The 24,966-nt window shown below is 35.9% G+C and overlaps 1 protein-coding gene, 1 long non-coding RNA gene and 1 other non-coding gene across 5 annotated transcripts in view; 2 read left to right on the forward strand and 1 right to left on the reverse strand.

The window, feature by feature from the left end:
* The window catches only part of LOC126969736 (rhomboid-related protein 2), a 47,596-nt gene extending 23,803 nt beyond the window's left edge, over window positions 1-23,793 (forward strand). For 2 of the 3 annotated variants that reach the window (XM_050815297.1, XM_050815299.1), the window contains 4 exons: window positions 13,232-13,436; window positions 14,980-15,193; window positions 16,389-16,539; window positions 17,486-23,793. In XM_050815297.1, coding sequence (XP_050671254.1) covers window positions 13,232-13,436; window positions 14,980-15,193; window positions 16,389-16,539; window positions 17,486-17,643 — 728 coding nt within the window. In that variant the 3' untranslated portion in view covers window positions 17,644-23,793. Of the gene's footprint in view, window positions 1-13,195; window positions 13,437-14,979; window positions 15,194-16,388; window positions 16,540-17,485 lie in introns of all 3 variants that reach the window. The other variant, XM_050815296.1, reaches the window with a different exon arrangement.
* The window catches only part of LOC126969748 (uncharacterized), a 304,380-nt gene that overhangs the window by 211,657 nt on the left and 67,757 nt on the right, over window positions 1-24,966 (forward strand). The gene's annotated exons all lie outside the window — the stretch shown is intronic.
* Window positions 10,351-10,424, reverse strand: Trnas-gga (transfer RNA serine (anticodon GGA)). The gene has a single exon. It is a non-coding gene; the product is annotated as a tRNA-Ser (tRNA).

Below are 24,966 nucleotides of genomic sequence, written 5' to 3' on the forward strand. Positions count from 1 at the left end.
CCCTACATAGAACATATATTTAAAAATATATATTAGTACCTACTTTGTATTTATAAAGATGAATAATTATGAAAAGAATTAGATTAACAATAGGTTGCAATATAATTCATTGCGAAAAGTATTCACTTAATTATAAAAGTATTCCACCTTCGCACGACACGCCACAAATTAGGATATCATCCTCACCATCTGGATGTGTGGCGGTCCTCCACAGTGCGGTTTTCAAGGAGCTTTCTTCCTCGTAATACTAAGCTGTGGAATCAGCTTCCTTGTGCGGTGTTTCCGGGACGATACGACATGGGTACCTTCAAAAAAAGCGCGTACACCTTCCTTAAAGGCCGGCAACGCTCTTGTGATTCCTCTGGTGTTGCAAGAGAATGTGGGCAGTGATCACTTAACACCAGGTGACCCATACGCTCATTTGTCCTCCTATTCCATAAAAAAAATATTACCGATACGAGAGGCGGCTGCTCTTTGACTGCACGTTTCATACAATTGCGTGAATCGCTTTTTTCTTAGGGAATTTTGCTAGGCTGATTACCTGTTTAGCATTAATACCAAATTTCATGTCATTAGCGTGAGTTCATGTTTGAGTCATCCGCGCATTGTACCGAATTTCGGTACCGAGCCGTTTTAAAATACCTCACAAAGAAGAACAAAATGCCGTCAGTAATATTTGTAGAGATGTCTTCAGTTTACGGGGAATCTGGACCTTCGTTTGACTTCATAAAACTTTGGAGATGAGAATTCAAGCAAGGCAGAGAGAGAGTCGCTGGAAGATGATCCTAGAACAGGACGTCCATTCACGGCCGTTACCGGAGAAAAGTTTAAGAAGTAAACATACTTGTTCTAGAAGATCGACGAATTAAATTGTGGGATCGCATATGCTGCAGAACTAAGCCTATTCGCCAATATGGGCGCCCCATTGCAATTTGGAATTAAGAGTAATACCAAGAAATATAGCAGATTTCACCGTTTTTACCACCTTTCCGTTTAGTAAAATATTCTCGTCTACATTTTTGACATTCGGCGCAGTTAATTTAATTTATTAAGTTTTATTACTATTTAACAATAGGCGCTTAACCAGTACACGATGTCAGATAGAGCATTGTTTACTTCGTCATATAAAACTTGGCTTTTTTTCACTTTGAATATGAGTGAAGTGTCATCTGCAAACAATACTGCCTTGTGTTTTTTTTTTCTATAAAGTTATCATTTATGTAGGTTATAAGGAATTCCAAGAATAAACCCGTTTGATATATGTGAATTAGGAAGAGGAACGGTCCAAGAATCGACCCTTGTGGTACCCCCATACCGAGAGGAATCCCAGGAGATAATAGGTTTCAACACAATAGATAGTTTAATATATCTCGAATGTCTCAGTGTAAATGTGATTTACTTTTAATTTTTTTTCTACATTGCGCAATTATGTTCTTTGCAACTTCTGTTTTGATATACTTCTTCTTCTTCTTCGCGTGCCTCTCTGACTAGCGAACGTTGGCAGTCAGCTTTGTAATTTTAACTTTTTGTTCTTCGCGAGGCGAAATAGTTCTGTCGCACTCGCGATTTTTGTCCACTCGCGGATGTTGCGCAGCAAAGACTTTTATCTGCGATCTGCGCCTCTTCTTCCGGTAACATTTCCCATCATAAAATTTGAAAAACAAAATTTTATAAACGATGCGGGACTCGAACCCACGACCTCCGGCGTCCCGTGCCGGTGCTCTAACGAGTAACAAAGCAAACAAGATTTTATAACGATACGTTACTCCAACGGTTGACTCAGTTGGTTAGAACACCGGCACAGAACGCCGGAGGTTTCGAGTCCCGCATCGTTCATAAAATTTTGTTTTTCAAATTTTATTTGTGTATTAATCCTAGAAGTGAGGGTTATCACTTTAAAAACATAACAAATTGTTTTCCCATCATGATGAGTTCTAGCAGTTCGTATCTCTCGTGCCTAAGCACGCGACAAAAATATTTGATGTACAGAGAAGTGTTGTTTGATATTATAGAATATAGAGGTATGTTGGCATTACTGCGGCATCACGCACGGAGGTCATTATCGGAAGCAATCGACAACATGTTCTGTAAACAAACACCAAAAATTTACCTTCCATCGGACTAGCAATATAACAAGTTGAGTTTTTAGTTTACGTAAGCTAACATGCCGAGATAGATTTGAGTCCAAGCTGACGGCATAGCTAGTATTATATTATAGTTATTGAATTGTAAATAACATTCATTCTCTTACGTAAGCAATAGTTATTATTTAATAAAAGCTGTGTCAACAAACAATTTTTATTATTGGCATAGGGAGTGAGCGATGGAATGTTGCGGCGCGAACAAAAATAACTGTGTATCGATTAGAAATTGAAACGACAACGGCGAGAGCAACGCAAACCGAACCGGCAACACGTTGGTGATATGATATATTTTTTTTAATTTTATCTAATCCGTGACTAGCCATCGTACTATGTAGTGTAGTGCTATATCTTGCGCTAATAATGAAACTTAGATCATTTATACGACTAGATAGACTGTGATAACTCTAAAAAAGTCGGAAGAAAATTGAGGTTGACAGTTAACCTCTATTTTTAAACAGTGCATTGTTTATAATGGTGATATGATATTGTTTTTGTTTCATTGTATCTAATCCGTGACTAGCCATCGTACTATGTAGTGTAGTGTTTTATATTCCGCTAATAATGAAATTTGATCATTTATACGACTAGATAAACTGTGAAAAAGTCGAAAGAAAATTGAGGTTGACAGTTTACCTCTATTTTTAACGGCAACACGTTGGTGATATGATATTGTTTTTGTTTAATTGTATCTAATCCGTGACTAGCCATCGTACTATGTAGTGTAGTGTTTTATATTGCGCTTTTTATGAAACTTAGATCATTTATACGACTAGATAGACTGTGATAACTGTGAAAAAGTCGAAAGAAAATTGAGGTTGACAGTTTACCTCTATTTTTAACGGCAACACGTTGGTGATATGATATTGTTTTTGTTTAATTGTATCTAATCCGTGACTAGCCATCGTACTATGTAGTGTAGTGTTTTATATTGCGCTAATAATGAAATTTGATCATTTATACGACTAGATAAACTGTGAAAAAGTCGAAAGAAAATTGAGGTTGACAGTTTACCTCTATTTTTAACGGCAACACGTTGGTGATATGATATTGTTTTTGTTTAATTGTATCTAATCCGTGACTAGCCATCGTACTATGTAGTGTAGTGTTTTATATTGCGCTAATAATGAAATTTGATCATTTATACGACTAGATAAACTGTGAAAAAGTCGAAAGAAAATTGAGGTTGACAGTTTACCTCTATTTTTAACGGCAACACGTTGGTGATATGATATTGTTTTTGTTTAATTGTATCTAATCCGTGACTAGCCATCGTACTATGTAGTGTAGTGTTTTATATTGCGCTAATAATGAAATTTGATCATTTATACGACTAGATAAACTGTGAAAAAGTCGAAAGAAAATTGAGGTTGACAGTTTACCTCTATTTTTAACGGCAACACGTTGGTGATATGATATTGTTTTTGTTTAATTGTATCTAATCCGTGACTAGCCATCGTACTATGTAGTGTAGTGTTATATCTTGCGTTAATAATGAAACTTAGATCATTTATACGTCTAGATAGACTGTGATAACTGTGAAAAGCAATATGTTATTGTTTTTAAAGTGTAGTACCACTTAATTATTAATTTACAATTAAGGATTAATACACAAATAAAATTTGAAAAACAAAATTTTATGGACGATGCGGGATTCGAACCCTCGACCTCCGGCGTTGTAGATGAAACCACAACCTGAGAGTTGAACAAAGCAAACAGAATTTTATAACGAGGCGGTACTCGAACGGTTAGCTCAGTTGGTTAGAGCTACGGCACGGAACGCCGGAGGTCGTTCGGAAACCCGCATCGTTCATAAAATTTTGTTTTTCTAATTTTATTTGTGAACTGTGAAAAAGTCGGAAAAAAATTCATGTAGAAAGTGTACCCCTATTTTTAAACAGTGCATTGTTTAAAAATAGAGCACACTTAAGAAACTGACATATACTAATCGCGAGTAAGTGAATATGAGATCTTTAGAGCGTACTTAGATTTTGCTCAGATTTTACTTGCGTAATACTTTGCTGAATGTGATAAAAAGCGAACTTGACTACAATGGGCTGTCTTAACTACTCAATATGGCGTACGGCAAGTACTGTTACGTTCCCGCGCAATTTTTTGTAAATTTCTATATAGAGTGTTCAAATCTACCTGTTTAAAACTATACCTACACTAGCTGCCCCGATAGACGTTGTTCTGTAGATAATAAAAAAATACTGTTTTATAGGAATGCGCCAATAATATTTCAAAACATCAAAAATTATTTCTTAAAAAATGCTCCCTGTTTTTATAATGAAACTGTTTCACAGCGGAACTGTCAAACCGTGCATCACTAAATTCTCTCGTAGAAAATATGTCCATACAAAACAAATATTGAAAATAAAAATAATTATGGATCCCAAATCGAAATAAAAACTATCCTATCTCTCAAGTTGGACCAAACTGCACTCCATGAAGTAATTATAATCCGTACATTAGTTTAGGAGTCTATCGCGGACTAACAACGTGTCACGTAATTTATATATATTAAGATTATTCGTCCTCATTCTATCATAAGTTCAAAAGGAAAGCATTTCCTAAAACCAGGAATCGAATAAGTCGTGCGTATTTCTAAGTGCTTCAGATCGACTCACTCGGTTTACCAGTCGAGTTTCAAAATGCTACAGATTGACTTACTCGTTACAGCTCCCAAATGACTATAAAAATTGAATAAAGGATTGCTAAGCTTATATTCAGCTGAGTTGTACCTGAGTAAAGTCTGAGCAAAGTCTAAGTACGCTCCATAAATCTCAGTCTAAGATATAGCTTGTCACGTACACTGAAGTTATAAACCTGGCCTTTTTTTCATCGGCTGCCTGCCTGCATAAAAGGCATAAAAAGGCATTTTTTTTTCTCCAAATTGATTCCTTTAGAATTCTTTTTGATGTCATTTCTAATATACTAGACACTTGTATCGCTTCGGAAACAAATGGCGCTCTGAGAGAGAAGACTCTTAATTAATTTCTAAAGTATTTTATGTGTTTTTTTTAAGATAACCCTCACTTCTAGAACACACACTACACAAATAAAATTTGAAAAACAAAATTATATGAACGATGCAGGATTCGAACCCACGATCTCCGACGTTCCGTGCCGGTGCTAACCAACTGAGCTAACTCTAAGCAAATATTGGGGTTGAGCAGGTTATCAACTGTAAAGTAGATGAAGCCACAACCTGATAGTTGAACAAAGCAAAACAGAATTTTATAACGAGGCGGTACTCGAACGGTTAGCTCAGTTGGTAAGAGCACCGGCACGGAACGTCGGAGGTCGTGGGTTCGAGTCCCGCATCGTCCATATAATTTTGTTTATCATATTTATTTGTGTATTAATCCTAGAAGTGAGGGTTATCACTTTAAAAAAATAAACAATACTTTAGAAATTAATTAAGAATATTATTTAAAGAAATTACAATAATGAGATGTGTGAGCTTATACTTTTAATGGAATAAATTGAATGACATTCATTTCTTCTTGTGTCAGTAACATCAATTGTCTTTATTGTATATTATATACGGGAGTGTCACCGTACAAAAAACATGCCGTCCCATATTGCTACATGTCCCATATTTGTCCCGTTTTTCAACAATTGCTACAAAAAATAGAAATGAATAGCGCGAGCGGCGCGGTAGGGGATGCGGGGGTAGTTACCCACAACTCAAATATAGAATAGTAGATTGTTAACCGAGGGTCAAAAGAATCAATTCCCGAGGTATTTAGACGCCCGAGCGCAGCAAGGGAGGCTATAGTCCGAGTAGGAATTGATACTTTTACCCGTGTTAAACACTGTACTTTTCATTTCGAATATGAGGAAAATAAAACTAGTTGTTTATATAAACTATTTATTGATAATATATCATAATATTAGTAGTACCTATTTAAAATGAAGTGTCAAATTAGGACAATTTATGTCGACTTTTTAAGTTTTAAATATGGAACTCACCGCGTATATGTTGCGACTTATTACGCTCAAAGAAGTTCACAGTGGCTGTTTAGAAAGTCACATGGCCGCAGCTTTTTTTTATTATTTTTTTTTACATAAAACTCTTTACAGTTGAAAGCAGTTCAATTTTTTTTCAAGTTCATTCCGTTCCTTAGGTGGAAAGTAATTTTTATGAGTTTTTCCCTCTCCATGGAGAGAAGCAGCATTTTCCACCCAATAATCAGATCAAGACAGCATTACTTTCCGAGTATGAGAAATGAAAAGAATATTTCCATTGATAACGGCGCACAGAATAACGAAACAGGTTGTCGGTAGAGACCATTGAATCCATATAGATTTGTCACCATAATTTTAAAATGATATGTGCTCAGTTCTATGATTTTATTAAAAACGACAAAAAAATACCTCAAAATTTGGCTGGGCGAAATAATAAACTGATGTTAATTTCAATTAAACATTGTTACTCTAACGGGTGCGATTAGTACGAATAAAATCTTTAGTTTTGATTTTTTTGTACTTTTCTTTTCTACTGTGTTAAAGCTGTCAAAACATACATACGTGGTATTTTTCACCACAGTTAGTAATATCAGTAAAATATGTTAATTGTCGTCGTAAAAAATGTTAATGCTTTTTGGACATCGAAAGTGTTAAAACTTCCCGTATTGGGATCCAAATATTATGGCAGCCCTACGCATGAAATGGGGAATTCATAGGAAATTAACGAAGACGATCAAAGTATCAAAAACTTACAACAGTACATACATATAACAACAAAATCGAATCAATAACAAAAAGTATAATAAAACACGTTACTCGTACATTTTTGTATTTTGTACGATCCATAAATTTTGCAAACGGCCCTGTTTGAATGATGTGACCTGATAGTGGACTAACCCTATATCAACATGATGGGATATTAGATATTACGTTTTAACAAGTTAAAAAGTTTCATTGAATGATGTATTTGTAGATTTTATGTTTGTTAAAGCTTAAGGAGGTAGAAATCTTTTCGTTCATTCACTAACGCCATGTTTTTAACTATACAGGGGGTCCCAAAGTTATGGGACATGAAGGGAAAGTACCTTAAATATCGAAGATAGGCTATTTTACTAAAATAATACTTTGTTATTTTTTAAGAATACTTTGGGACAACCTGTATATTGCAATATTAATCTCTAGTGTTACGTTTTATTTAATAAACAATTTATAAATCGACAAATAGATTGTAACTTTGGTAAAATTTAAAACTGTCTATAGACATATATAATATTATAATATTGATTGTACAATCTTGTATTGAATTTATAACTCAGTAGGTAATCAATGGACGACCGAAGGGCTCACTTGACGGTTCTTATGGATGATGGTGATAACACATCTTTTATAGCATTATTACGCCATTTATGGTGATCGAGTAAATCTTTAAAGTTATGGCCTTACAATGGGATTATAATAGTTTTCTTGTTTAAAATGTTTGCATTTATTCAATTGAAGATTACGTTGAGTTGGTAAGAATAGTGATAGGTTTTGGTTATAAAGCGGTATAATCTGCCCATAACGTTGAGGATATTGCTAAGATTACAGTTTGTAATTTCGGAATTTATTGTGTGTGATGTTGTGTTCCTTATCTATAATATATCGCGTGTAAAGTGATCTTATCATAAACGGGTAATCCGTGGTAACAAACACGCCTAGAGTCTACATGTTTGTAATTCAAGTTCGTATTTGTAGAATAACCAATAAATACTGTTACAATTTAAGAAATAATAACTAACATGCCTTTCAATCATGAATATTTACTAATTTTTACGAAATTAGAATCGGTTTATAAAGAGAACAGAATTGCTTTGATAGAATTACACTAACCCCCTTATTCATAATGGTCCGCTAACTTAAAACAGCCACTAAGGAGTGTTTTTTCTCATTCTGACTTAGGTCAATAGAAGAAGACAGAGTGAGAATTAGCAATGCTTTAAGTTAGCAGACTATTATGAATAAGGGGATAAGTATTTATGGAGGCGAATGCAATTTTTGAAACTCTTCATACGCTTGGTATTAGTCGTAAGTTTGTGTGCCGGGCACAATACCAATAATACATTTTCTACTAGTAACGCAATCAAAGCAGTGAACGACTTCGAAAATATGTTATATTACAGCCATAGTAAAATACTCGAATACATTGAAGTTCGACGTACGCATGGCCGGTAGGGCAGTAAAGTCCTCGAATTGCGACCACTTATCCGAAAGACGCAGTGATGGTAGGCCTCCCACAAGATGGACCGACGCGAATGATCTTGTCAAGATCGTCGGTATACGTTGTATGAGTGCAGCGCAGGACCGATCGTCGTGGAGATCTTTGGGGGACGCCTTTGTCCAGCAGTGGACGTCTTCTGGCTGATGTGATAATGATAAAAATGGGCTATTTACAAAATTGCCTCATACCATATCCTTTGCTCTACCGGATAGAATACGCTGTCATGTATATTGGGAAAATATTGTAAAAATAATGTTCAATGTGACCTTTGGACACGCACCCAATCGGTTTCATACAAAAAATAGTTTGAAAATTACTTGTGTTAAATAAGATGAGGTCGTATACCTGTTTTGAAGTGGACATCTTGTTGTGCCGTGATGTCAATACGAGCGTCTTATTCATTGGGGCTTGTTATCTCATTGAAGTTTGCGAAACTGTGGATGATTTATGCGGTAAGTCAATCTGTTTCCTGTATTAAACACTTAAAATAATATATCTAATCAAGATATCAATTATATTCACGTTGAAAAGTTAAAGTTAAACGAAGACGAAAGAAATTAATATTTCTTGATGGCAGCAGAGCTGGACATCAAATGCTCACTTTCCTAATACGAAATAGTAAATTTACACTAATCCTGATAAGTCACTTCGCGTACCACGTACCACATGAACCGTTTTATATTTTTGAGTTCATCGCTATCAAACAGCAGGCGCGGCGGTGGCACTTTGCTGTATTTAATAGTATGCTGCATGTTACGGATAATTATATGTACACAGGACTTCGATCGTCATTAATAAAGAGACGAACCAAAATAGAACATGCATTTGCTGTTTCGGATGTAAGGATACATAACTTATCGGTGGTTCAATACCTGTCTGATATTATTAAGTTCCCAGCAGACAGGTTTCATTTATTAAGCTGAATAAAAACAATATTGTTACGTAATTCTCAATTATTTCCGCATTTGTCCTTGTCACAGTTGTTGCATAAACTAGGCTATGGCGCCTGCCACGGTCCATGCAGCTGAACGCAATCGGTCACCAGCAACTACAGTATTAGCAAATGCAAACATCTTGATGCACGTGTGATTTGTTTTATCGATAAATAAGTATCGATAAATATCACAACAATAAAAAAAATGGACGACACGAGGGGCAGTTGTGTTTTGAAAACATTTTTAGAAACACAAAGTTTTTTGTCGTTTTCCTGTTATTATACTAAATATTAACTATGTGGCTAAAACTGTTTAAATGTAGTAAGAGTTTGAGTGAGAGGACAAATTGTATATGTAAGTGGTCGCTAAGAACTGCGTCTCGATATGTCAAAAGGGTTTTACAACATTTCGGTATGAATTTATAATTTTTTTTTATATAACGTATATTTATAAAGTAGAATAGAATTAAATGGCAAAAATTAATATATTATTGTCGAAATAGTTTTAAATAGATTCAATATTGACATAACAAATATATTATTCAAAACTCATGACATTATTACTTTATGATTAGAAAGATTTCAATGTTAAAATTCCGTTATTTAAAGCTAAGATAACTGGTCATTTATCATTAACATTTGCAATATATTTTTTGGTGTATTTGTTTGACCTCACAATGTAACAATGCTGACGGTAACTGTGTCCCTTTGACCATCTTCTCAGGGTCTAAAGCTTAGATTTAAACTCATGATGCATACATTATCTTGGATGTAATAGTTATCTGTTTGTACGTTCAAGGCTTAGCCTATCCGACTAATTATCTGTATAAGGAAGATTTAATGATTAAATGCATTTATTTTATCGTAATAATATTATGTGCTTTGAAACATACTTTGTTGTATTTTCTTATATGAAAAGAAAAGTAAAGTTAATTGAGCTGAATGGTACGGAGCTAGAAAGGCTTGTGTTTAATAACGTTTTTAAAGTGATAATCCTCACTTCTAGGATTAATACACAATTAAAATAAAAAAACAAAATTTTATGAACGATGCGGGACTCGAACCCACGACCTCCGGCGTTCCATGCCGGTGCTCTAACCAACTGAGCTAACCGTTCAAGTACCGCCTCGTTATAAAATCTTGTTTTGCTTTGTTCAACTCTCAGTTTGTGGCTTCATCTACAAGATCTACTTCACAGTTGTAATTGTTCATAAAATTTTGTTATTTAAATTTTATTTGTATATTAATCCTAGAAGCGAGGATTATCACTTTAAAAACATAACAATTTTTTTACATTTACAAGAGCGACATTTCAAGTCAATATCCTAATATGCAAATATTGGGTTGAGCAGGTTATCAACTGTAGAGTAGATCGTGAGCCACAACCTGAGAGTTGAACAAAGCATACAAGATTTTATAACGATACGACACTCGAACGTTTAGCTTAGTTGGTTAGAGCACCGGCACGGAACGCCGGAGGTCGTGGGTTCGAGTCCCGCATCGTTCATAAAATTTTGTTTTTCAAATTTTATTTGTGTTGTAATTATTAACTAATTTGCTTTGCATTTGGGATTGCATTCAGGCTTACCACTAAAGGCAGCAATTTGAATTTTTAGTCGTGTTATTTTATTACTGTTATCGTCACCGAACATTAATTAATTAACATTGCTACTGCCACTAAGTGTCTTTTATGCTATAAAGGTACGCATTTTAGAGGTTTGACAGACATGTAAGAAGAATGAGACTGGGAATAATTTTATTAATTGTAACATAATATAGCTTTCCAATGTATATATTATGTCTAATAGGTAGTAGAGCATGATTGATGGGACACTAAACCACCATTTTATCAGTGGGAGGCTCCTTTGCACAGAATTCCGGCTACATTATGGGTACCACAACGGCGCCTATTACGGCCGTGTAAGCATTACTGTGTTTCGGTCTGAAGAGTGCCGTAGTTAGTGAAATTACTGGGCAAATGAGACTTAACATCTTATGTCTCAAGGTGACGAGTGCAGCTGTAGTGCCGCTCAGAATTTTTGGATTTATCAACAATCCTGAGCGGCAATGCATTGTATGCCCATTACAATGCATTGCCGCTTATCAATTAACATCTGCTAAATCTCCTGCTCGTCTCGTCCCTTATTTTCATAAAAAAAAATATACTCGAGGACGTGATATTTAAATACTTAGTAAAATTAACCGAAAGTTAAGTAATTAATTATGCAACGCATGGACACGAACGAGTACGTACCGTGTACTACAACATAAACACCTATCACCTGTCACTTTCGTTAACTTATTAATTATTGTTAGGTTAGGGGTGTTGTTTACCTACGTCAAACTACGCCACGTGCTTACGGAGTAGCTTTTTACGTAAATAATATGTTTACTAATTGTTTTGCAAAATCCACCGTTAAAAATTTATTATAATTGGCTGGTAACCGCTATTACTGAGTTGTTGAATTAATCTTCTTGCAGCATTTTGTGTACTTACTTGTAGGTGGTTCTCGAGAACGTCTTCAGCATGTGTTGTAAACTGACCGAAGTCTAGTAAGATTACTAAATCTTATTGGCATTGGGAGACTCCTTTGCACAGGATGCCGGCTAGATTATGGATACCACAACGGCGCCTATTTCTGCTGTGAAGCAGTAATGTATAAGCATTACTGTGTTTGGGTTTGAAGGGCGCCGTAGCTAGTGAAATTACTGGGCAAATGAGACTTTAAATCTTATGTCTCAAGGTGTCGAGCGCAGTTTTAGTGCCATTCAGAATTTTTGGGGTTCGACCTGTCGGTGCGTGTAAGCGCAAGTGTGTGTTTTGTGCAGTAAAAGTCACCTGGTTGAAACCGGGGTGTGACGGCGTTGCTTTTTTGAAGTGCGTGGACCGACGCAATATGATTGAATCAACGTTATCGGTGTCGGGAATGTGTGTCGATACATTCCCGATTATTTATTTATTATAAAAACTATGGATATTTGTTCCAAAAAGCGGTCCTTACCTAAATTTATAATATGATGAGAACGTGAATCAAATGCCGAGTACTCTCCTTAAATGTCGTTAGTGTCTCACCAATCTCGCTGTATTTTATTATAAAAGTAATGTCTTCAATTTAAAGTTTCAAATTTATACTAATTTTCCGACGATCGGTTCCATAAATATATACATAAAAGCAGTAACATATAGTTAGGTACTAATTATGTTTAGTATGCTTATTCTTGCCTGTCTGTGTTGGGGTTTTGGTTGTGGAGAAAGCAAAATAACAATTTACTATATTTACAAAATACTAACAAATTTTTCCCCTATCCTATTGTTTTGTTTGTTTTTATCCCGACGCGATATGTACATAAAAACTGTTATAAAACTTTGTTTCGTCGTTCAAAATTCGCATCGACCAATTACCTTGTTAACTACAATGCCCTTTTCAACACGCGACTCACATAATTGACTTAATGCATCCTGTTCGTCGTAACAACGGTCACACTTTCGTCGCGTGATCTATTTCTGATCTATTGTAATCAAATGAAAATGGACTGTATTGTTTAAATTAAAAAAAAAAAAACAAATATTTCGTTAAATGCCAAATTGGTTGTTCTTTTTTCCTTTTATATTTCACATTATTTACAATTTATTCCAACATCAATTTCAATTGTACACTTTTAAACGCGATATTTTCAAAAAAAAAATCTATTTCACAAAATATACAAACGCGTCAAATCATACATGTAAATATGAATTTTAAAATGGCACATTATGTATAACTCATGATTTTTACATCTCAATGAAAATGAAAAATATTACACCCTCTTAATATTGGATATTTAAAACGTACACGCGTCGACCCCAACCTTCCCGATCCTCCCCTTCCGTTTGTGTTCGTCAATCAGTCCGATCTCGTAGCAAGACAGTGTTCACGTACACAGACGGTACGTACGAAGAGGAGTACAGCTGTTGGCCGCCTGCAGTGTCCATGATCATCATATCCTTGGTGGAGATTGTGCTTTTCTGCTACGACGCGGCTCACAGCACCTCTACGGCTTCGGGGCCCATCGGCAAGCTATTCCTCTACAACCCGCGGAAGAGGCACGAAGCCTGGAGGTTCCTGACCTATATGCTGGTGCATGTTAAGTGAGTTTCATGTTTTGATTCAAAAGTAGATTTAGATATCGGATACTTGACAGAGTCACCACCGATTCGAAACATTAATATGTCCATCGCTTTTATATAAATCCCTACTATAAATCATAAACAAATTTAAGTTTCTAAGTACTACTTAGGTAAGATGTTTGCGAAACTGAAGTGACAGTGGGCAGTCCACATAGTTCGACGGACAGATGGCCGGTGGGGCAGATAAGTTCTCGAATGGCGACCACGTAGTGGAAGACGCAGACCATGGATCGATGATCTGGTCAAGATCGCCGGAACAGATTGGATAAGGGCAGCGCAGAACCGATCGTCATAGCGATCTTTAGGGGAGGCCTTTGTCCAGCAGTGGACGTCTTCCGGCTGAAATGATGATGATGATACTTAGGTCTCTTCAAGAGTACATGCATAAATTTATGTGCTTGGCTCATACCAATTCGTCACAGAGATGATTCGTCCACGCCTAATTCACTGAACCCGGAATACACAGAGCTGCAAGATGGAGCTTCAACTCGTGCAGTGCATAAAAATTTGCTTGGGGGTCTTTATGAAGGGTAAAAGTTTCTCACTAAGGAAAAAAAATGTATCTGTCACTTTTTCCATTCAATATACACTCTCCTTGCCTTTTTTTCAGCAAACAGCAAAAGTATTTATGAATTTTTGCTTTGGGGGCCCCGTATTATTAATACGGCAAATACGGCGGTATATACGCCTCTGAACTCATGCCAATTGAAGTCTCTGGCAGCCTTTTTTTTTTTACTAAAGTCAGGCCACGGTGAAGATCATTAAAATTTATGGCTATAGTTTCTCGATTTAAATTCATTGCACTGCCGTGACACAATTTTTTAAACGGTGCAGGTGCCCCAATGTAAAAACAAAACATGACAATCACACAAAGTAAAATGTAACTTACTCTTGAAGTATTATTTTTCAAATATTGTAATTTTTTTCAAATAATTATACAGAAATGGTCAGTTGAGAAACTTTTAAAATGGCCCACGTTATAATATTATTAGTAGTAGTATTTTTGCAGATACCTATATAAAATAATTTTGATTTATGTAGGTACCTACTAACATTAGTTTTTAAGTAAAACTTTACTAACAGAGATATGGATCTGATCCGAAATAAATGTTTTATTATATAATTATTATAATAAATAATAGTCACGAAATTTCATTGGGATTTTGCGCTGTTTTACAAGTGCGGGTTTGTACTTTATTTTAAATGTTACTCGTTTCTGGGTTTCCACAGAAGACTTCTGGGTTTCCACAGAAGACTTCTGGGTTTCCACGGAAGACCAACGTTGTGGATTCTTTCGAAACCACAATTATGCTGAATTTGGGGGCTCATTGGCGTCATTAGGTCATAATTAGATTAGTATAACTTTAAGAACTATTATCAGAATGTATAATGACGTCAATATACATTTTTTTCTTTTCTTCTTCTTTCTTTTCTTCTTCTTTCTTTTGTTTAAATAAAATTACTCAATAAAATAATAGGACAATGATTTTCAATAATCTTTCAGCGTGGTACATCTTCTAGTCAATCTTCTGGTGCAGCTGTTTCTCGGCGTACCACTCGAGATGGTGCACCGATGGTGGAGAGTTGTGCTAGTCTACTTGGCTGGAGTGGCTGCGGGTTCCCTGGCCACGAGTCTGGCAGATCCAAAAGTCTACCTTGCGGGTGCTTCCGGCGGAGTATATGCCCTAATAACAGCGCATATAGCGACAATTATCATGGTAAGATGACATTTTAGCACATTCAGTTGGAACTAATTTTTTCCGCCTATTTTCGTTTGGACACGGCTGGATGGCAAAGACGCGCCTCTGTCAAGCAGTAGTGTACAAGTACTATAACGGCCGTCCCCAATATACTATCTACAGATTGAGATAAATTACTACCTTCTACTGTCAGTAATAAGCTGTCAATAATCTAAAGCTGTCCCAATATAACCGATAAGTCATTCTTATCACCTTATATTGGGACGCGTGAATTGCAATTTCCATACAAACTTTATATCGCTTGAAGCTATACGTCGTCCCATTGGCAGACAGCGTGCACGGATAAGGTGAGTTACCGTAAGTTACGGATAAGTTTATTGGGATAGAAAAGTCAACGATAGTTACGATTTTTTATCTCAAGTAAGAGATAGACTGAATATTGGGAACGGGCGTTAGTGTTTCGAGTTTAAAGGGCTAAAGTAGCCTGTAGCTGGTCAAGTTCTTGGGCTACAATAGACTTACCATCTTATGTCCAAGGGATTAGGATAATTAGATTTTCAAGAAAGTGATATAGAGTTTTAACGGTTGAATTTCTGTACGATTATAAGCATCTAGTTACGCCCGAATGGAAAATCCCGAACAATAGCTGCCTTAACGTTGCTTACGGTTTGATATATCAAAGAATTTTAATAAAATAACTGAACCCATTCGAAACGGCTAAATCAGTTGCGATCTAATTCTAGGTTCTTATTATTATTGTTATCAATAATTTAGTATACTGTATCTGGGTTAATAAAGAGAGCCGATAGAGATAACTGATAGACGACGGAGTAAGTGATGAGACTAAGTTTGATCAATTATTTCTCCCCAAAAATGTTCGCGTAGCAAATTTCATCAAATCGCTAGGAACGAGACCATTACAATGCAGTGCCGCTCAGGATTATTGAGCCAAAAATTCTGAGCGGCACTACAATTGCGCTCGTCATCTTGAGACAAGATGTCAAGTTTCATTTGCCCAATAATTTCACTAGCTACGGCGCCCTTCAGGCGGAAACACAGCAATGCTTACACATTACTGCTTCACGGCAGAAATAGGCGCCGTTGTTGTACCCATAATCTAGCCGGCATCCGGTGCAAAGGCGCCTCCCACTGGTAAAATCTGGTTTGTTTTACTCATTCAAGATTTTCTTAGTAGTATTGAAATGGTTTTCAGAATTGGGCTGAAATGGAGTTCGCCATAATTCAGTTGCTGGTTTTCGTGTTGCTGGCGGGCGTGGATGTCGGGACCGCGGTGTATGATCGCTACTGGAAGCACACGCAGCAGAACATCGGATACGTGGCCCATCTGGGCGGAGCAGTCGCTGGTGAGTTGGGCGGCCATTATACAACTCCCAACCTTCCGAAATCGGCAAGTTCCACCGCACCGCGGTATGCCATAGATCGGCGCGATTTTGATTTATGATCTCATCAACCCATCGTTCTTTAGGACGTCCTCTGGCTCCCTTACCTCTTGGCCCAGAACAATTGGTGACCAACTTTGCCAACCTGGCCACATGGCCAGCCCATTTCCACTTCAGTCTTTTCATATGCTGAAGGGCATCTATTAGATTCGTTTTATTGCACGTGTTTTCTGATTTTAAGTTGTCCTTCAGTTTAATATTCTTGATTTTTTTTATGGAAAAGGAGGACAAACGAGCGTACGGGTTACGTCCTGGTGTTGAGTGATCATCGCCGCCCACATTCTCTTGCAACACCAGAGGAATCACAGGAGCATTGCGGGCCTTTAAGGAAGGTGTACGCGATTTTTTTTGAAGTTACCCATGTCGTATCGTCCTGGAAGCTCCGCACAAGGAAGCTCATACGACAGCTTTGTGGTACGTGGAAGAAAGCTCCTTGAAAACTGCACTGTGGAGGACCGCCACACATCCAGATGGTGGGGATGATATCAAAATTTGTGGCTTGTCTTGCGAAGGTGGAATTTGGTGGCAGGAATTAGGTGAAACAGCTCTTCGAAACACTGCCCGTGATAAATTCGGTAAAAGACACACAATGAAGTGACCTCTCTACGCAACGCCATGTGATCTAGCCGTTCACAGAGCACTGGGTCGCCGACAATTCGAGCTGCTCTGCGTTGCACGCGGTCAAATGGATCGAGCTGATACTGGGTCGTGCCAGACCAGAGATAACAGCATACTCCCTATCTGGCCAGTTCTGCGCTTTGTAGAGCGCTAGAATGGGGGCCGGCTTTTCTTTCCATTGCACTAGTGTTATTAATATGACATAGTTGTATCTTATTTTAACTTCTTTCAGGTCTCCTCGTGGGTATCGGAGTATTGCGTAACCTGGAGAAGAGAAAATGGGAGAAAAGATTATGGTGGGCGGCCGTTCTACTCTACTTCTCTCTCATGATAGCCGGTATACTCGCCAATATATTCTGGGAGTCACATTTTTTGAGTGAAGCCTACTAGAAGTGTACGAGACTTTTACTGCATCAGATTTTTGGATGCATTTTTGTCAAGCGAGCTTTTTTAATCTTAAAAACGTGTCCGTAAAACTTTTTAAGTTGTAAACGAAATGTGCGATTTGACGTAATGAGGTCATAAATAAAATATCATATATGTATTGGTGACAAATCCAGGGATTTATTGTGGATTATTATATTAACTTTAATTCGTCGTTTAGGTGGTTTTTTAATGTTGTTAAGGTTTACCGAAAGTATTTTGACTGAATAAAGATTTATGCATAAAAATTAAAACGTATGTGCCTACCGTACGTTGAAATGGAACCGAACGTAAGCATAGACCTTAGCTTTAACTAAACATTATTATTATTTTTCTATTTGGAAACAAACACTTGTATAAGCATTCCACACAGACATTTTTGTCTATTTATAAACGAGATTGACCAGCATCTCTTAATAAGACTAGAAGAAAAGTATATACTAAAAGGTGGGCTATCTAGTATTTTAAATTTGAATCGGCTGTAAAAAACTTGATTATCTTTTTTTTTATGGAAATACGGGACGAGACGGGCAGGACGGTCAGCTGATGGTAATTGATGCGCCCTGCTCATAAGAATGCAGTGCCGCTCAGGATTCTTGAAAAACCCCAAATATTCAGAGCAGCACTACAACTGCGCTCGTCACCTTGAGACATAAGATGTTAAGTCTGATTTGACCAGTAATTTCACTAGCTATGGCGCCCTTCAGACCAAAACACAGTAATGCTTACAAATTAATGCATCACGGCAGAAATAGGCGCTATTGTGGTACCCATAATCTAGCCGGCATCCTGTGCAAAGAAGCCTCCCACTTGTAAATCTTTTCAAATTTCTATTATTTTATTGGAAAGGTTGAAATTTTTCATTTAAGAATGGAACATAATATCATTCATATGACCATCACGACTGGCTCGGCAGTACCCCATCCGATTAACCCAATTTTTTCAGTACATTTTCGATTGCTTCGGCTTGAATCTCTTCAATGGCAATTTCGATTTTACGTTTGAGCGCGTCAATTATCTCTGGATGGTTGTAACATTAATCGTTAATGGTTCCCCACAGAAAATAATCCCTCGGGCTCAAATCACAGCTCCGAGCTCCTATTCAAAATAGGACATGCTATCACTTATTGGACGTCAAAAACTACCCATTCGAAAAAGTAAAGTAAGTTTTTAATATTTCCCAATTTTGTTTCAGCATATAGAGCCCATTTTGTACATGTCAAACATAAAATTAATGTCATTCTACCTGTCAAAGTCAAAGTTATCGATGCTTCAAATTTAAAACACTAGTTGGGCCATCTATAAGACTCCCACAAAGTCTTATAAAAACTAAAACCACTCTACGATATGACTACAATTTACTATTTTAATGAAAGTATTAAATTAACTTTGTATTATTATATTATTTAAATATTACATATTATAGTAGTAAAACAACAATCTTTTCTAACATTAAGTCTTAGATCATTTATACTTCTAGATAGACTATGACAGACAAAATTGAGTTTAGAACTAACTTCTATTTTGAGTAATTCACGCACACTAACACAAAGTGTCATACAAATCGCGAGTGTAAGACGTAGCTTGTCACGCACACTAAACTTATATTCCTGGCCTGTTTTTATCGGTTGTTTAACAGCAAGAGACTATCTGGACATACAAATTATCTAAGCATTAAGTATATATATAAAATTCATTCGCAGCATAGTTTTTGCGCGGAAATTGTGTTCATAATTTATTTTTGTAACTTATTGCATTCTAACGTGCCTATTTTTGTATTTATTTACATAATATTGTGTGTGTATGTATAGATGAAATGTACGTTGCAGGTATATGCATAGGGATAGGTACGTTGCAGGCATATGCATGAGCAGTGAACGCATATAAAATATGGAAGCAGTCTTTTAATACAATCTACTGTTGATTATTAGCGCCAAAAATTCACACAATTAAGTCACATTACAGTAAACTATCACTGCTTAGAATAAGGAGTGTTATAGGTATTCGATCTAGGTCGATATTAGAATGTCAGTTATTTTGTCATGCGCACAAAGTGATTTACGTGATTGGTTCTCGGCATGACATGTTTACGGTTACTAAGGGTAACTGGGTTCGTGCGCTGGACATATTGTCAATGTTTGTCAGATAAGTGGATGATATATGTGTAATGTATGTATAGTTTTAGTTGCGATATCTTAAAGCGTCAAAAATGCTGCCATGTTTTATATGCATAGGGTATGATTCTCCTAGATTTAGATTTTGTCTTGAAATTGATGAAACCATAAGCCTTATAAGCTAGTAGACTCTTTATTCATAAGTGTGCAATGCAAACAGTTGAGTCAACCAATTGAGGTAAGCGTGCGCGGGGTACTGAACGCTCATTGGTCGGATGATGATCGCGAAATATAATGAATTATGCATGTACACGTAAATTACTCTCGAGACGTTTTTGCGTTTTTGTGAGTGAACGTGTACAGTCAGCACAAAAATAAATAAACCAATTCTTTTACATTTAATAATATTAAACGATATTAAAATACTGAATATTAATTACTATTCAATATAATGTTTAATTCTAGATTTCTTCAAATATAGACATTTCCGCACTTATCCTCACTTTGTTCCGATGAATCATTTATGTTAACTGTTATTTGTTCTGATAATATTATGTCTCTAGTCTCATGCATGTCTTGAAATTTTTAATAACTTTAACAATAATAACACTTAACAATAAATATTATAAACCATGCATAAAATCAATTTATTCCTTTATTAACTAAAGCAATAAGTAGCAATGTTTATAAGTATATATAGTAGAAAAAACCGATTGTGTGAAACATGCAGTCATAAATAGATTGACAGATGACAGCTATAATCTTGTAAAAAAACAGAGATAGCCGATGTCCACTACGTTTTAAGCAACTGTTCACTTTCAAACTTAGCCGGATTATACTTCTTCGTCATATTGTAATTACTATTTCAAACTTATGTCAAATGACTGCACGTTTCATACTAAACTAAATTTCAATTTTTACTTAGGCAGTCCTGCCTCTGATTACGTAGTATTTGCATCCTGTTTGTTGTGTGTAAGATATTTTGTAGTGAACAATGTACGTTTGGAAGTAATTATGTAGGTAGTTCGAAAACTTAATTCTAAGTAAGTTATTGATTATTTATTTACTGATGAGTATTATTCTTATCCCGTCCTTGTATTTTAACGAATCTATGTGCCTTGTATTCCAAATTTAAAATTATATATTTGGGAATTTTCAGACGAACTTTTATCACTCATTGCTCATTTCACCTCAATATTGCAGCATGGATAATTAATTAATTTGAAAATCAGTTGTTCTAATTATAATTTTTTTTTTCAATCTATCCTTAGTTTAACTTACGGATACATTGCTGTCACCGTTTAATGACAAGATCTTATCTATCCATAGTTATGTCCAATATAGTTATAGTCCAATGCTACCTGGTAATAGGTTATTGAAATGTAAGTAAGCGTAAAAGGATAGATTTGTCGACCTCTAGTAAGTTAAACTAAGGATAGATAGGTTATTTAAAACGGCCGTAAGTTAACTTAGCATTACTTTATACTAATTTCCAAAAAAGTCATTACATTGATTTACGATCAATTTAAGGCTGATGTGATAATACACGAACTTGTTTTTTACTGTCAAAGCTTGAGCTAAGCTTAAGATCAGCATAATTTTAGCTGTCAAATGACTATAAAAACGAAAAGATTATGCGAAACTTGCACTCAGCTAAGTTTTATGTACCTACGTAAAGTTTGAGCAAAGTGTTTTTTTTAATAAAAATAAAGGCCGAGACTAACATGACGTTCAGCTGATTGTAATTGATACGCCCCGCCCATTACCATGCAGTGCCGCTCAGGATTATTGAAAAACCCAAAAAATCTGAGCGATCTAGTAGTGATCTCACTACAATTGCGCTCGTCACCTTGAGACATAAGATGTTAAGTCTAATTAGCCCAGTAATTTCACTAGCTACGGCGCCCTTCAGATCGAAACACTAATGTTTACCCACTACTGATTCACGGCAGAAATAGGCTCCGTCGTGGTACCTATAATCTAGCCGGCATCCTGTGCAAAGGAGCCTCCCACTCGTAAAAAAGGTCTTAGAAGGAATAGATATAGACAGATTTCGAGCTCTGCGTTTTCCGTAAATTTTTCCTATTTTCCATGTTAAAGTACTGCCTATCGTATTGGTTAGTAGTTTTACTCAGGCAATTAGCAGCTCAGTCCAAAGTACATATTAGTCCAATATTTAGCTAAATATTAGTCTAATTTTATACTTATATCTTAGACGCCTCTCTAACCTAGCACAAAGCATTGACTTAATATAGTTGTGATAAAGACTGCGCTAGCATTAAATTACCAATATGTCTACATAGCATTATACTTCGTACCTTAAATCATTTATACTAGATGTCTAGACAGACTACTAGATAGACAGCTGTGAAGACTTCGAAAAAAAAATGATTTTGAGTTTGACGTCTGTTTTGAGCAATGCACGCACACTAACACAAAGTTACATAAAAATTTACGAGTTTACGGTCTGTTGTCCACCAAAGAGGAGATGGTATTTTGATAACCAATCAGTTTTCGTTATTTATATATATCCTCTCCGCTTTGCTTCGGTGGAAATGGATCAAGCGGAGAGGAGAGGAGATGTCTCATTTTTCTATAGAATTTTTTGCCGCGTCCAACGATCAAGCGGCGCGTCAGAGATGCGTGTAGGTGGGCATTTAGTAGACATCACTTGACTGATCTCGAGCTCACACAGCTCACATCTCCTCTCCTCTCTGGTGGAAATAACCTGACAGCTTCGCGGCTTATCTCCTCTCGTCTCCACTCCTCTCCGGTTTGGTGGATACTGGGCCTAAGACGTTTTGTCAGTTTTTTGTTTGTTTAGACGGCTTGTCATGCACACTGAAGTGATAAACTTGGCCTGTTTTTATTGGCTGTCTAGCAGCGAAAGACACTACATCTAGACATTTAAGTTATATAAGCTTCGTACATTGTTACAAGGTGACAGCACTAAGTATTGATAAGTTATAGAAGTCATACCATCTTGTATGTTTTCAAACGTATTACCACACCCCACTACTCTTTGTAATAATTATGAACCTACCTACGCTTTGTAATGTTATAATTATTACTCGATTGTATGAAACGCGCAGTCATCGACAGATTGATCTTGTAAAACACAGAGATAACTGAAATATTTAATAGATTACCAAAATAATAAAGAGAGGAGACAGTTTTAAATAGATTTAAATTTAAATAATTAACACTATTAAAGAAAAATTGTTTTTACTCAATAAACGAATATTATCAAATGAAGTGGTAACTGGCACCAATATTATTTTTACCAATAATATAATATTTTTTTGTGATTATTTTTACTACATTATCTCTTAGCATTTCATTAATTATTGTAATTGTGTATTGTAATGAAATGACCCATTTAGGTATGGCTTTAGTAGCTGTAGCTGTAATTAGTTATTGTTAGGTTTGTAATATTGTGAAGCGAAACCACAAAAATATTTGCATATCTGTCAAGACGGAACATGTGCCTGCTGTTGAATTTGTAACAACTTTACATGTGAATGTTTCTGGCAAATTAAGAATTTTGACTTTGAAATCCACTACGTTTTAAGCAACTGTTCGCTTTCAAACTTAGCCGGATTATACCCCGTCTTCAATCGCCATACTGTAATAACTAGTATTTCAAACTAATGTCGAATCACCGCACGTTTCATACTAAACTATATTTCAATTCTTACTCAGGCAGTCCCAACTCTTATTACGTAGTATTTACATCCCCTTTGATAGTTATTAGTTTACCAAATAACTTCATAAGTGTAAATTATTGGTTTTTCATTACATTTTAATATAAACAAGGATTTAAGTGGCCTGTTTGTGGCTGCTAATATTTTATAATTATTATTTTATTTGTTCGTTGTTGAGATTTTTATTTTTAATAATTAATAACATATTTTGTCGATACGTTCCTGTTTGTATATAAACATGCACAATAATTATTGTATGGTGATTAAGTATTAAGTTAAATAAATGCCATTTTTTAATATTATGTTTATTTTACTGAACCATTTAACTAAATATAAAATAGTTACTAGTAGTACCTACCTACACTGTGCAACACAAGAAAAATGAATGATGTATTTACAAGTTATTATATAAATTATCCAAAGAGCTATAATATAGCTATATATTATATAGTATTAGTTATAATTTGTAAACTTCTTTTTAAAAAAAAAACAAAAAAATGTTTTAATAAAAAGAAAAGAAATCAAATTATGGCGGATATTATATATTATGTAGGCCACACAAAAAGTTTTGCGTAACTTAAAAAAACAACATTTTATAACCAAAACATTGTTTATTGCTTTTCAAAATACTCTCCTTTACATTTTAAAAATTTTACCATGTGATCAAACCATTTTTTAAAACAGGAGGACCATAGATCTGAAGGCATGTTTTCTACGTGCTGATTGAAAGCTATCACTGCCTCTTCGGAATTGGTAAAAGTGAAACCTCTCATCAAATCTTTGATTTTGGGGAAATACAGAAATCAAAGGTTGAGGATGGGTGACGAGTTGTACTTTTTCGGAAGCTAAAATTACTTAGTTTTGTTGGCCGTGTGTGAAGAAGCGTCATGATGTAGGAAAACGCGGCTTTTTGATCGTCTTTCGCGAACTTTTTTTAACACCCTGCGTAAACAAATGGTAGAAAACCACTCGGCATAAGCACTCTTTTGATCTTCAAGTGGAATTGTGCAGATGGGACCCGTAGCTGAGAAAAAAAAATGCTGTCATTCTTTTTCCAACGTTTCTCGCCTGCCTCACTTTTGCTGGCCTGTTCTTATTTTCAAATACCCACTAACAAGATTGCTGTTTTTTTCGGGTTCAAAACAATAAATCCACGTTGTCTCCTGGACAATGTCATAAACAGCATTAGAAAGTCCGTCGTCGTACTTCATTAGCATCTATGAGCACCATTCCACGCGAGCCCGCTTCTGCTCCGCTGTTAGTTCATGATGGATCCAACGACAACAATGTTCCCGAACTTTTAATTCTTCCTGTAAAATTTTCTGAATTTTGCTCATACCAATCCCCAATAGTCCTCGAATGGTCTCATAGGTAATCCGCGGGTTTTCTTCAATTAGCCGCTTAACAGTAGCCACATTATTTTCGTGGACGGCAGTTGAAGGGCGCCCTTCACGAAATTCGTCATGTAAAGA

This window comes from Leptidea sinapis, chromosome 19 (genome assembly GCF_905404315.1).
Source record: "Leptidea sinapis chromosome 19, ilLepSina1.1, whole genome shotgun sequence".
Taxonomy (NCBI): domain Eukaryota; kingdom Metazoa; phylum Arthropoda; class Insecta; order Lepidoptera; family Pieridae; genus Leptidea; species Leptidea sinapis.